Source organism: Rhinolophus sinicus, linkage group LG15, assembly GCF_036562045.2.
Source record: "Rhinolophus sinicus isolate RSC01 linkage group LG15, ASM3656204v1, whole genome shotgun sequence".
NCBI lineage: Eukaryota > Metazoa > Chordata > Mammalia > Chiroptera > Rhinolophidae > Rhinolophus > Rhinolophus sinicus.
In genome coordinates this window covers 42,913,697-42,926,097 of record NC_133764.1, presented here as the reverse complement: position 1 = coordinate 42,926,097, position 12,401 = coordinate 42,913,697, and the positions used below count along the sequence as shown (strand labels likewise).

Below are 12,401 nucleotides of genomic sequence, written 5' to 3'. Positions count from 1 at the left end.
GCAATCCATTGTTAATTGACCCGCAGCAAATTCCAAAAATATATTTAGTTTACTTAAATAAACCAAGTGAGGCAATAACGAACTTCACCTCGAGTGAGTGGCCCGGCTGTTTGTGTATTTTACTGCATATGGCCCTTGGTGAAAAACGTTGAAAAAAGTTTGGACACCCCTGTTCTAAACTATCTTACCTGCTAAACCATTAATCAGCACCTGTAATTTTAGAACTTCCAGAAGTGGATTTTTATGACTTTCTTAGACTAAACATAATTGATCTGTAAAGAGATTTCAGATCCTCCCTGGGTGGGAGGCTAAGTGGGTCTTGCTTTCCAGAAGCACAGCACACTCACCATTCTCTCCACCTTACTCCCTCCTTCGAGATGGAAATTGGGGAAATTGCCTGTAAATGTCCCTAACACATTTGAAAATTGTTTGGCTAATACCTTTGGGACCTAGGAGGAAAGGAAAATAGAATCAGGATGTGGAGTGTGTAGACCAGGCCAGTGTCACGCGATCTGCCATAGGCAGTAGGACAGTGGCAGGTAACTTGGTATTGGGGTGCCCTGGATAAAGCCCCTCCCTTTCCTGTGTTACTGTAGTTATACGCCGAACCTATAGGGAGGGAGGCCTCAGATGAACCCTGCATTTGCCAGAGCAGTGTGCGCTTGGCAGCAATTTGTAATTAGCAGAACTTCTGGGAGTAAGCTTCCTGTCAAATGAAGGGAAACCAATTGTAGCTAATTTTAAGCTGAACTGATTTTGCTTCTCTGGTGCAAGAATAACTGCACAAAAATGACCTTCACTTGGATTTGTGAGATTAGTCTTTTTCTCATCTCTGCCTCTTTTTTTGTATCAATATCACTTTTATTAATCCCTTTTGAAGGGCCCAAACGGAAAACTTTAATATTAGTAGTTTAAACTCATTTGATTTTAATTGCTTTTCAGTGTAATTGAATTCTGATGTGCTTGGTCAAAGACCATTATTAGATTTTTATTGTTAAACTTGTAAAGGAAGGCCTTAAGGCTTGTTAAAGGACTGTCTGATTTTATCAGGTAGGTGGGGAATAGTTGCTGGTTGTGAAAGAGCCAGAGGCCGAAGGAGAACCTGAACCCACCTGGCTGGCTCGCTGGATGGCTGGGTGGCTGGGGCTCTCCCCTTTCCGCTCCCTCCTTCCCTCCCCCTTCCCTATTCTAGAACTGGTGTGAAACTCTTGTCTTGTCCTCTACTGCTGGGAATTAACTCCTTCTTTGATTTTAAAACTCATCTGTTAGTGTCTGTTAACTCTTCTTATTCAGTGTCTGACAAAGTGGATGCTTTTCTATTTATAGTTCTCTGATAGGGAAATAAGAGCTAAGAATGTTGTAAGTAGCCCTTTTCATTTACATTATCATTTTTATGGCTTTATTTAATCCAAGGATTGCTGTTTATTTTTAGAAAGTTTTCACATTGATTCAGGCATCAGTGTTAGAACATACTTGGGAAATTGTTCTGGACAGCCCTTTATTTAATAGACGGGGAATTGATGCTCTGAGGAATTGATGCTCTGAAGCGTTCTCTAAGATACAACTGAAATCATTTTATTGATAAGGAAACGGAGGTCTGTTAGGTAATTTAAGTTTTGTTTATTGGTTGTTACTCGTTAAACTGGTAATTGGTAGAGTTGGATCTAGAACTCAGATTGTCTGGTTCCCAGTTCTGTCTTCTCCCCAAATATTGGGATGTTATTATAAAAGAATACTGGATATTTCAGGGCTATAGGAAAGTAAACTTCATTATGATTTAGGGCCTGAGATTAATAGTCCTTTAATGTTTAGTACTCCCATTAAATATCTAAAATGGGTTTTTACTTCATCTAGAGAATTTTCAGGACATGTATGTTTATAATGCAAGAAAAACCTGTTTTATTCAATGATGTGTTTTGCTCTGGTTTTCTCATTCATAAAAAACATTTATTGAGCATTGAGCTGGGGATTGTGAGATAGAAGAACAGTGCCTCATCACCATCGTATAGTTCACGATCCCATGGTGAGGACATTTGTGCATTTATCTCTATTTATTTACCAGGCAAGTCATCATAAGGGCTGCAGTTGAGATGTGTTTTTAAGAGTATAAGGAATGGTGAAGGCTGTTATAAATGAACATCTGGAAAAGTTTTTTTGGAGATATTGGCACTTGAGCTGGGCAGTTTGAGGGTCAGGTAGGATTCAGTGAAAGGCATTGCAGGTAGTGGAAAGGGTAAGAGAATTCAGGTTTGTTTTCTGAATGGAGTACAGATGGGATGACTCCTAAGGCATTAGACTAAAGGTCAGCAGGCAGGGGACCCCTTGTAGAGGTCTTTTATGCTATGTCACAGAGTACGGACCTTATATTGAGTGGAAAGAGAAACCATCAAGGGTTTTGTTTTTTAATTCTAGGACTTTTATTTTAATTTAAATTTTTTTTTTTTTATTGGGTAATATTGGGGGACAGTGTGTTTCTCCAGGGCCCATCAGCTCCAAGTAGTTATCCTTCAATCTAGTTGTAAAGGGCACAGCTCAGCTCCAAGTCCAGTCGCCATTTTCAATCTTTAGTTGCAGGGGGCACAGCCCACCATCCCATGTGGGAATTGAACTGGCAACCTTGTTGAGAGCTCGCGCTCTAACCAACTGAGTCATCAATCAGGCTGCCCCTCTGGCAGCTCAGCGGCAGCTCGTTGTCCTCAATGTAGTTGTGGAGGGCACAGCTCAGCTCCAAGTCAAGTTGTTGTTTTCAATCAATTGTGGAAGGCGCAGCTCACTGGACCATGTGGGAATCGAACCGGCAAGCATTGTTCAGAGCTCGCGCTCTAACCAACTGAGCCATCTGGCTTCCCAAGGGTTTTTAAATAAAGGGAGAATCATCATACATGAATTTCACAGTTTTGAAGCAGGTAATTCTCATGGCAGCCTTTCGAGGGGTAACAGAGATACAAGGAGACCAGCCTGGAAGTCATTGCAATAATCCAGGCAGGTATTAGGTAATAAGGGCCCTCATTAGGGCAGTGAGAATGGGAACAGGGGAGATAGGCCAGCGATGTTCGTAATGGATGTTCGTAATGGATGTCGTAACTGCTTAGAGAATTGGGTTGGGAGAAGAAGCAGTGACATTCTCAGGCTCCCGACCTGAGCAGCCAGAAGAGTGGACTTGTCATAGTGAGAAGGAAAAGGAGGACGCTGGTATCTTTCAGGTTCATATTGCATTTGCTATAATTACATTTCTCTGAATTACAAGTTCTTCATTCCTGTTTCTTATAAATCATGTCCATAACAGCAGGTGGTCTGAACATTGAGGTCAAAAACGTTTACTGAAAGTTCTTGTCTGGATGATTCTGTTAATGATAAGGTCATTAGGATTTACTTTTTATGAGTATTGGGTATAATTCGTTGCTGGTAAATGTTTCAGTAAATTTGGAGTAGATGATCACCTTCATAACTCTTAACTGTAGATGTTCCCAGTAGAGCAAAACTAAGATGCCTGCTTTTACCGCTGTTGTTCAGCACTGTTTTGGAAGTTTTCACAAGTATAATTAGAATAAAAAAAGAAAGGAGGACATCTAAATAGGGGAAGGACAGCTCTCATTCACACATTAGAATGCTAACTTGGCCATAAACCTTTCTGTCCCAGGCACTTAAACTGTTAAGTAGAGTTGACATTCAGTAAATGCTTATTAAAAGAATGAATAATGGAGATTCTGTGTTGTTTGGATTTTCTGTCTAGACTCACAATTGAAAAATTCTCAGCATTAACAAAGAGTTCAGCAAGATGCAGTAGAACTAATAGAATGTGTCTAGCTTTTGCCGTGGGATGAACTCTCCAGCCGCTGCTGGTCCCTTTGTATGTACGCATGATGTATGATTCCTGCAAATATCAGTTGGTGGGCTTAAATCTGTATTCACTTCGGTTGGGAAAGCCCTTTTAATCTGTGTATTCCCTTTTCTCTTTGCAGTTCTAATTGTGGAGTGGTAAACATATACAATCAAGATTCTTGTCTCCAAGAAACAAACCCAAAGCCAATAAAAGCTATCATGAACTTGGTTACAGGTGTTACTTCTCTGACCTTTAATTCCACTACAGAAATCTTGGCAGTTGCTTCAGAAAAAATGAAAGAAGCAGTCAGATTGGTAATATTTCTTTCTCTTTCCCTTTTATCACTTATAATTTTAAAATTTAAGTTGAAGACATGGAAAAATAACAGAAAAGGAGAGTGTTGGATTATTTTAAAAAGAGTAGCTTCTTTTGATGTAGAAATTACTAGTATTGTAGCTTTTGGGTGTGGTCGCAGAAATGATGCACGGTAGCCACCAAATTTATATTATGTCATTTCTTTTGGGAAAGCTGTGCTATCCATTTCTAACGTTTCTTAAGTGGTTCTTCATATTCAGAGGTTTCTTTCCTTCAGCACATATATTAAGAAATATGTTTAAGGTGAACACTTCTTTCCTCTGCCGTTTTTTTCTTCCCCCATCTACCGTTTTAAGGCCTGTTGTCTTAATAGAGTGGAGGCAATTCTTAGATTTTGAAAATACATTGAACTTGAAAATAAATTGTGTAAAAAAACTGCAATTTAAATACCTAGATAGTACTTGTGAATATACCTCTGTGCCAGGAGTCCCCAGGAACTCTCCCGAGTTTGGTGATCTCCTAGGACTCACAGGACTCAGTCCATGGTTGTATTCATGGCTAAGCGTACTACAGGGCGAGGGTACAAAGCAAAATCAGTGTGGTGCGAAGTCTGAGGGAAACCAGATGCAGGCTTCTTAGAGTCTTTTGGTAGAGTCACAGGACACGTTTAATTCATCCAGAATGAGATGTGATAACATGTGTTAAGTGTTTTCTACCAGGAAGCTCATGAGAGACTCAGTGCCAGTGTTTTTATTGGAGTTGACCATGTAGGTACCCTCTGCCTAACATGTACCAAAATTCTAGGCTCCCAGAAGTAAGTGGGTGTTTAGCACAGACCACATTGTACAAAGGATTTAGGCACAGTGAGCCATCCTTGGCCATTTAGGGAAAGTTTCAAATCAGTATAGGAACTATTTGCCAGTCAAGTTCCTAGACACCATCTAAGGGCCACCCTTGCCAATAGGCCTTTCTAAGGATAGCAGCCTCTTTTGTGCCCAACCTCAGAGCCCAGCTTAAATGTCACTGTACCTCTGTGAAGTTTTGTTCCCTCAGGCAGAACCAGTTTCTTCATTCATCTAACGGTTATTTGCTCTAGGCACCAGGTATACAGATGGCATAGAAATTTGAAAAGCAGTATTGCATCATGCTATTGTTATGTGCATGCTACCAGATTGTAAGCACTTTCCAGAGACTATCATTTTTATCTTTCTCACTCAGCCAAGACTCTCGCATGCTTCATCAGCTTTGTGTAATAGTGTACAGTTTACAAAGATTTACAAAGACGTCCACAAAAATTTTTCAGCCAAATAGCAGTCCTCAGGGGATTGATTAACTTACCCAAAGTGAACAGCTTGTACAGGCAGAACTGTGCTTCTAGATTCCATATTCTTTCTAGCATGTTAATGGTTTCCCAATCGCATTCCTCAGAGCCCTAGGATGTGTGCAGGACTTCAGATGGCAAGTAGGTCAAGGAGGAGGCTAAGCTGCCACCTGTACCACATAGAGCAGCTCTGCTCTGTTAACTGGTCTATATTGACATTCTGCATAAGGTTTTGTTTGTTTGTTTGTTTTGAGGGGAGAAAGCATTCTGCTGGAAGTGGAGTTTGAAAAGTATAGCGTTGTTTTATTGCCTCTATGTTGAATGAATCATTTGATAAACGAGAAGATTCCAATTCAAGTCAGCTTTAAAATTTCCACTCCTCTAATGGGAGTGGTGTGCTAATACATATTAACCTTTTATCATTTTAATGGTAGTAAACTGTTTGATAAAACTATGGGATCTGTCTCATGTTGACGTAATTTATTCTGGAAGACGCCTAGTAGTTAGTTCTGCCTAGTTTGCTTCAGTGATCATGGCAGCATTTATGGTTTTTTATTGTGGCAAAATCACACAAGGAACTCATTAGTAACAGCCAAATCCCATATTTTAAATGGTAGTCAACCATAATATCTAATGGAAAGAAGCCAGGCATAGCAGCTTCAGAATGCCTCAGTGAAACAGTGTTAGTTTCATTAAATGCAATCTCTTATAATGATCCAAACAGTTCTGTTATCCCAGCACAATGCAGTGAATATCAATCTAAACCATTGCACCAGTAAGAGACCCAGAAGTTAAATTGTTATTACATCTATAATCTTGAATGAAGTAGAAAGTTGTGGAACTTCCTATCCATTAAATTAAGGATGACTGAGCTTTGATATCTGGGCCCTTAAATGTAATGACAGAGATGCTGTTGGAGATAAAGGGAACTTTCTGAGGTAAAGAAGGTAGGTTCTTGTCAGGCTTTTTCTTAATTAATTGTTCAATTATATCTTTTAATACAAGGGCCATAAAGAGATGTTAGAGCACAGTATTAGGTTACATATAGGGTAGCAACAAAAGTAAGGTGTTCTGTTTTTGGCGCTGGCAGCTAATGTTTATTTCCTGATGGTCTGCTCCTATGATTCCTTGGATCACCTGTTCAAATTTGGTGCATGCTTGGAAGTTTCAAACTTACAATAATCTAAGCAAAACACAATTAAGAAACCAAGCCATTATAAAAACTTCATGCTTTCTGCCTTCCCAAAGTAATTGTAAATACCTTTTGCAATGTCCGTATTGTGGCTTCTCTCCTAAAATACTAGTCTGCTTTAAGTACTTTTAAAAATATTTATATACTTAAATTTTTCAAGGAACCTGTATAGAGTGGTATTTAAGAAGTTGAAAAGATCAAATTGGGTACTGCCAACTTCTTAGCTTTAGTGGGTAAGACCACTTCTCATTCACACTAATGCCTTTGCATCGATGCCGTCTGATGCTGGCAGAACCTGCCTTCTGGGGAAGTTGAGAATAACTGAAAATGGCTTGGAGCTTCACTATAAATTTTACTTTCTTGACATAATAATGGTAATTGGTATATATCAGAGGGAGTAGAGTCTAATAAGTGACTCACTGACTGTGAAACCTGTTTAATAGATGTATGTATTAATGGGTTTCACCCAGTACTTGTCTATGAAAATCACCTTGATTGAATGGTTGAGAGTCTCATGTAAAACTGTGAGGGATGACAGACTACCAAGATAAATAGCTGAATGATGACTGTATTTAAGCTCAAAGGTGCTGTATTTCTAGGAAGAGCTAGAGAACACTGGAAAGTGAGAGTTGTTAAAATCCTAGTCTGCTTAAGGCAACTGCTTCGATGCTTGGGTCTTATTTATCCATGAACTGGGTGAGGACTTGTGTCGCCTGTCTTGGACGTGGGCTCATTTTTCCTAGAAGGAGACTCTTGGAGAAGACGACTGTGTCCCTCCTCACGCGTGGGACTGGCCTTGACCTGAGCTTTTGGCTCTAAGTCAGAACACAGTTTCACATGATGAAACAGGTTTTCATGATTCTGTCCTCCGTGAGGAAGGATTGCAAAGGCAAAGAATGTATCACATTGTCGAAAAATAAAAATGTAAAAAAGGAAATTACATGATTTTGGAATACTTGGTGTGACTTCACCTACGCTTCCATTGTATAAAATTATGCTCCTCATCTTGTTTAAAGTATCTGTTCCTTGGGACCAAATTTTAGTATTCTCTGCTATGGTCATTAAGTTAGAGCATTAATGGGTGTTGCCATTACTTTTCACTTCAGTTTATTCATTCATGTATTAATTCAGCAAACATTTGAATCTCCCAGGCACTATGCTAGATGCTGCATTAGAAGCATCAAGAAAACATTTTCTTCTCTTCCCTCCCTTCCTTCTCAGTTAATAGCACATTGCAAATATTTTGCTACATTAACGGAACTTTACTTCATGTGTGCTACCATCATGAAGTTTATTCCAGCAGAAAGATAGATTGAAGACTAAAACTTAAGAAAGGTGAGTTTCCAGTTGCACTTTAAAGCTTTTTGTTATTTCCTACAGGTTCACCTTCCTTCCTGTACGGTATTTTCAAATTTCCCAGTCATTAAAAAGAAGAACCTTTCTCTTGTTCATACCATGGATTTTTCTCCCAGAAGTGGCTATTTTGTGTTGGGGAATGAAAAGGGTAAAGCCCTGATGTACAGGTAGGTGTTATGTATGTTTAAAAGTCAGAAATCCTGTAAACTTCTTTTGAAAATGTGAAGAGATGCTATTATTACCTTCCCATTTCTACAGTTATATACAACTTATTAATTTTGTGATTAATTAATTACAATTATAAATTATGAATTCATTGAGGAAGAGTAGCCACTTCAATACCATTGCCACTTTCTTGAAGCCTTGTGTTTAGATTAACCTTGTTGACTGACAATTTGCTATTCACTCCATTAGATTTAAATGATTTTTTTAAAAAAAGATGTTTCTTTCCCTGCAGCTCTAAGCTATACATTAGGATGTTAACCACAAAGATCTCCAAAAGTTTGCTCTGTCCAGGTTCTTTACTGCACTCAATGTATTTGGCTATAAAGCAGGAACAGACAAAATCTAATTGCACTGTTGTTAGAAGATACGGGTGACAAGTGGCTCTTCAGGGAGAACTGAAGAGCTGGGAACCTGGGCTGTAAACCACAGCCCCCTTTCCTTGCTCCCTGGTGTTGGGAGTGAATGCTGCATAGAAGCCTGTGTTCATGTTTGTATGCTTCATGAAGCCCTGCTTTCAAAGTAAAATGAAATATTTGGGGTGAAGAAAAGGAGGCATGTGAATTGATTTTGAGACTATAGTAGTGAAAAGAGAATATAGCAAACAATATGGTTTCAAGTTCTCCTTACTTTGGAAGGAAAATGGGTTATACCTGGAAAATTGATATATACTCCATCATTCTCATTTCAGATCATTTTTGGAGTGATTCTTTTAGTTTGGATTTTATAAACAAATGCAGAGTCTTATTGCACTTGGAAATTCTCTTCCAAGGCTTTGGTTTATTATAACTGAATTTTTCTTTTCTTTAAGTAGGCCCCATAGGCCATTAGGGTCTGCACCAGGCTCTCGAGTGAGACTGTTCTAGCAAGTGGGTTGGACTGACATTTCTATTGGGTATGGCTGATCAGATATTTTAGAGACCCCAGTGTGATGCTTTGGGGCAAGCGTAATGCTTTTATCTAAAATCTGAGATACTAGCATTAGGATCCTTCAGAATGTCAGATTAAGGAGCTTTAACCTAGCTGCCTGGGAGAAAGACTGTGATTACATTTTCCCTCCTAAAATATTCCTAATGCCATTCTGTGATCTGATTGACAGTTAACTCTGGGTAATTGCAAAGTTGTTTATAGATGATTTGTGTTTTGCTTTTGCAGGTTGCACCATTACTCAGACTTCTAAAGAGATTATTTGAAGTAAGAAAATCCTTTTAAATTGCTTTTTAGGTTTTCAGGTTACACCCATTGCTTGTCAGTGGCAGAGGGACCACCTTAGCGGATCTTTGTTTCTTTGCCCGTGGGTTGCTATGTGTTCAGTTAGGGGAGTGGGATGGAAGTAGGTCAGGAAGAGCCTGGTTGGATTTGAATCTTCCTTGAGAATTTCTTATCCCAAATCACAACAATCCGGCTTTTTTCTTCTGAGGTCAGCTCTCTAATACTGTGTTCAATAATGGTCATTAAAATTGTAATTACTGAACATTTAATCCACAAAGGAGAATAGACTTAACAGCGAGAGATAAAGTATCTCCAGGTTCAGTGTAAAACTTCCATGAGCTCAAACCCTCTTATTTTGTATATGTTTCTTGAGAGATTATAAGTGGCTTGCCCTGTAGCTAGTTAATAGTGGCTTGTCACAGAATTAGTTAATAGCTAGTCATTAGTTTGGCCGTCCAGAATTTAAAACAATAGCACATGCATCCTCTCATGTGGCTTGATCTTTGACCTGAGATGTCGTGGTTCTGAGGTTGAGTTTTGCAGTTGGCCTGTTCATCACAATTGACTAATTTGGTGTTCACGGAGATTCATAAATGTTGAAGAGACTCTGGGAGTGTATATAGATCTAAATAGGGAAAATAATTTTTGAAGGTAAAGGAATGTTGAACAGAACATCAGCCAGGAGGGGAAAGCAGGCCAGCCTCCTGCCGCCCAAAATTACGTTGCCCGTACATGTTGTTTGTTGATGATCTGTATTTATAAGTCGGGAGTATAATTTCTTCTGTTCTTCCCGCAGATGCAGTTGTGTCATGAGAGAAGCCCATCCTGATACATCTTCTCAGAAGCCTTCCTGAATGTGTGCTAATATATGAATAATGATTTTCTGAGTCAGCTGTGCTTATCTAAGTTAACAGAAATGTCTTAATAAACACAGAGCATCTTTTGTTTAAAAATAAGTGTGTGTGGTTCTTCCCTTCCCACCTACACAAAAACACACTATCTTGGATGTATTTAAGACTAAACATGAGAGATTGGAAATACCTGTCTGTGGCCAGAAATTATGTAGGCAGATATCCTCATATTTCACAGTTACCCCTGATTAATATTTCCCCCTTTCCCAGCATAGATCATGTTTCAGGGTATCAGCTAACAGAGGCTCTGATCAGCTTAATATGAGAGCAATGAGATCTCATAGAATGAAGGGACTTCAGCTTTTCCTGGACGAGTGATTATGGAAATGAAAAGACTTTTCTGGGCTTAGTACTTCAGATGGTTGTCACTTATTTGTAGGGGAGGGGGCACGTGAAAACCTGTTACACTTGTCCCACTAATTATATTAGCCACTACCCTTCCTGGAAATACTACCCCAACTTAAAATGTTTAAGTTCCAAGGTTGACAATAGTTCTTTAATTGTGGTGAAGCCTCGCTTTAGACTAGTCCCTACATTTCTTAGAAAAACTGACACTATACCATGTATTTAAGAAGTATTACATACGAGAAACATCAAGTAGGGTTAAGAGCTTTCACCCCACTTCCGTGCTAAAACATTGAAAAGTCAGGTTTAGAGGAGGAAGTTTTTCCAGTGACAAAAAATGGCCCTGGCTCTGCCCAGAGAAGTAATAGGTCCCACTTAACTGTATTGAAACAGGTCACTGGAGGGTATCTTCAGTGTCGTCAAGGCCTTTCTAGGTCGTCTAGTGATGACCTAGAGCAGCCCCATACATGTGGATTGTGTTAACATATCCCAGCGTCTTTCTGAAAGAACATTTTCTGTTAAGATGGGCTATTGCTGTACAGTTGTAGAGACCCTCTTCCCCATCCCTCCTCTTATAGCAGCTTCTTCCATGGTAAATATTAACGCTAAACATTTCGGATTCCTGAATCCTTTGGCTTGTTCGTGTTATTTCTCTCTTGAGTTACTAGAGGGCAGCATTGGATTATGTGAGTAGAAGACAAGGCTGTTGGTAGCTTTTTACGACGTCACGCGTCGAGCTTCAGCTAAACCATTGTTTCAGTAATGGACACCAAGCCTTATATGTGCTCGTTTTGCATATGGTTTTCAGTGTGAAAGATTTACAGGAATTGGTCATTTTAGAGACAATTACAGAAGCAGAGTTTAAGTTTTTACTTTGTTAACATCTTTGGGTCATTTTTATACTCCAGTAGGGGCAGGGTAAGGAGTTTCCAATTCTATTCTCCAATATAGATGGGTGAACTATTTGTTTTACAGACATGCTACTGATCCTGTGTCTTGTCTTTTAGTGTTTTTTTTTTTTTTTTTTTCCCTTCTGGAAGTTGGGAATTTGAGTCGGTCTCATTGCTTGTAACCAGCACCAAGCTAACTAGGGAGCTAAGAGCCTCAATCACGAACTTATTTACACAATTCTACTGGCAGTTGTTAAGATAGAATGAATGTGGCTCCTATCTCTGGAGTTTTTTTGAGTGAGGGGCGGGAATCATCTTGAGCTGTGAGGTGATGTTTTGCCATCCAGAGCCGCACAGGATATACTCAGTTTTCCTCGGGAGTGATGAATTGACAAGTTGAAGTCTTTGGTGTATTTTACTCATCTCTCCCATCCCTGCTAATATTGAACTAAAGAATTACTAGTCTTTATAAACCGAACTTTCTTCTATTTGAACAAATGAGAGGTGAGAAGTCTCTTGCCTTTGTGCGAGTGTGTTTCTGGTGAGGGTATGTAACCTTCTCTAAGCCTGCACAGGATGAAGTGACCAGCTGCAGGGTTTGTGACCAGCATTTTTACCCTTTAGCTTGGGGATGGGATGGAAGCAGGCAAATGCCCATGAAATGAAGGGCTTGTTCACACCTGCAGTCAGCTCTTAAGCTACTTGGGATCCCACTTCTATCCATCTCCAAATTCATCACACAAGAAACAAAAAGCATTGTCTATTCTGTAACTCTAATGTGGAGGAACAGGCTGGGCCAAGAGGTGTGGGGAGA

General features: G+C 39.5%; 1 protein-coding gene across 1 annotated transcript in view; it reads left to right on the top strand.

The window, feature by feature from the left end:
- The window catches only part of UTP18 (UTP18 small subunit processome component), a 31,641-nt gene extending 21,250 nt beyond the window's left edge, over positions 1-10,391 (top strand). Inside the window, exons 11-14 of the mRNA XM_019731015.2 lie at positions 3,963-4,137; positions 8,032-8,174; positions 9,385-9,423; positions 10,238-10,391. Of these exons, the coding sequence (XP_019586574.2) occupies positions 3,963-4,137; positions 8,032-8,174; positions 9,385-9,409 (343 nt within the window). The 3' untranslated portion in view covers positions 9,410-9,423; positions 10,238-10,391. The remainder of the gene's footprint in view (positions 1-3,962; positions 4,138-8,031; positions 8,175-9,384; positions 9,424-10,237) is intronic.
- Positions 10,392-12,401: the final 2,010 nt, after the last annotated feature.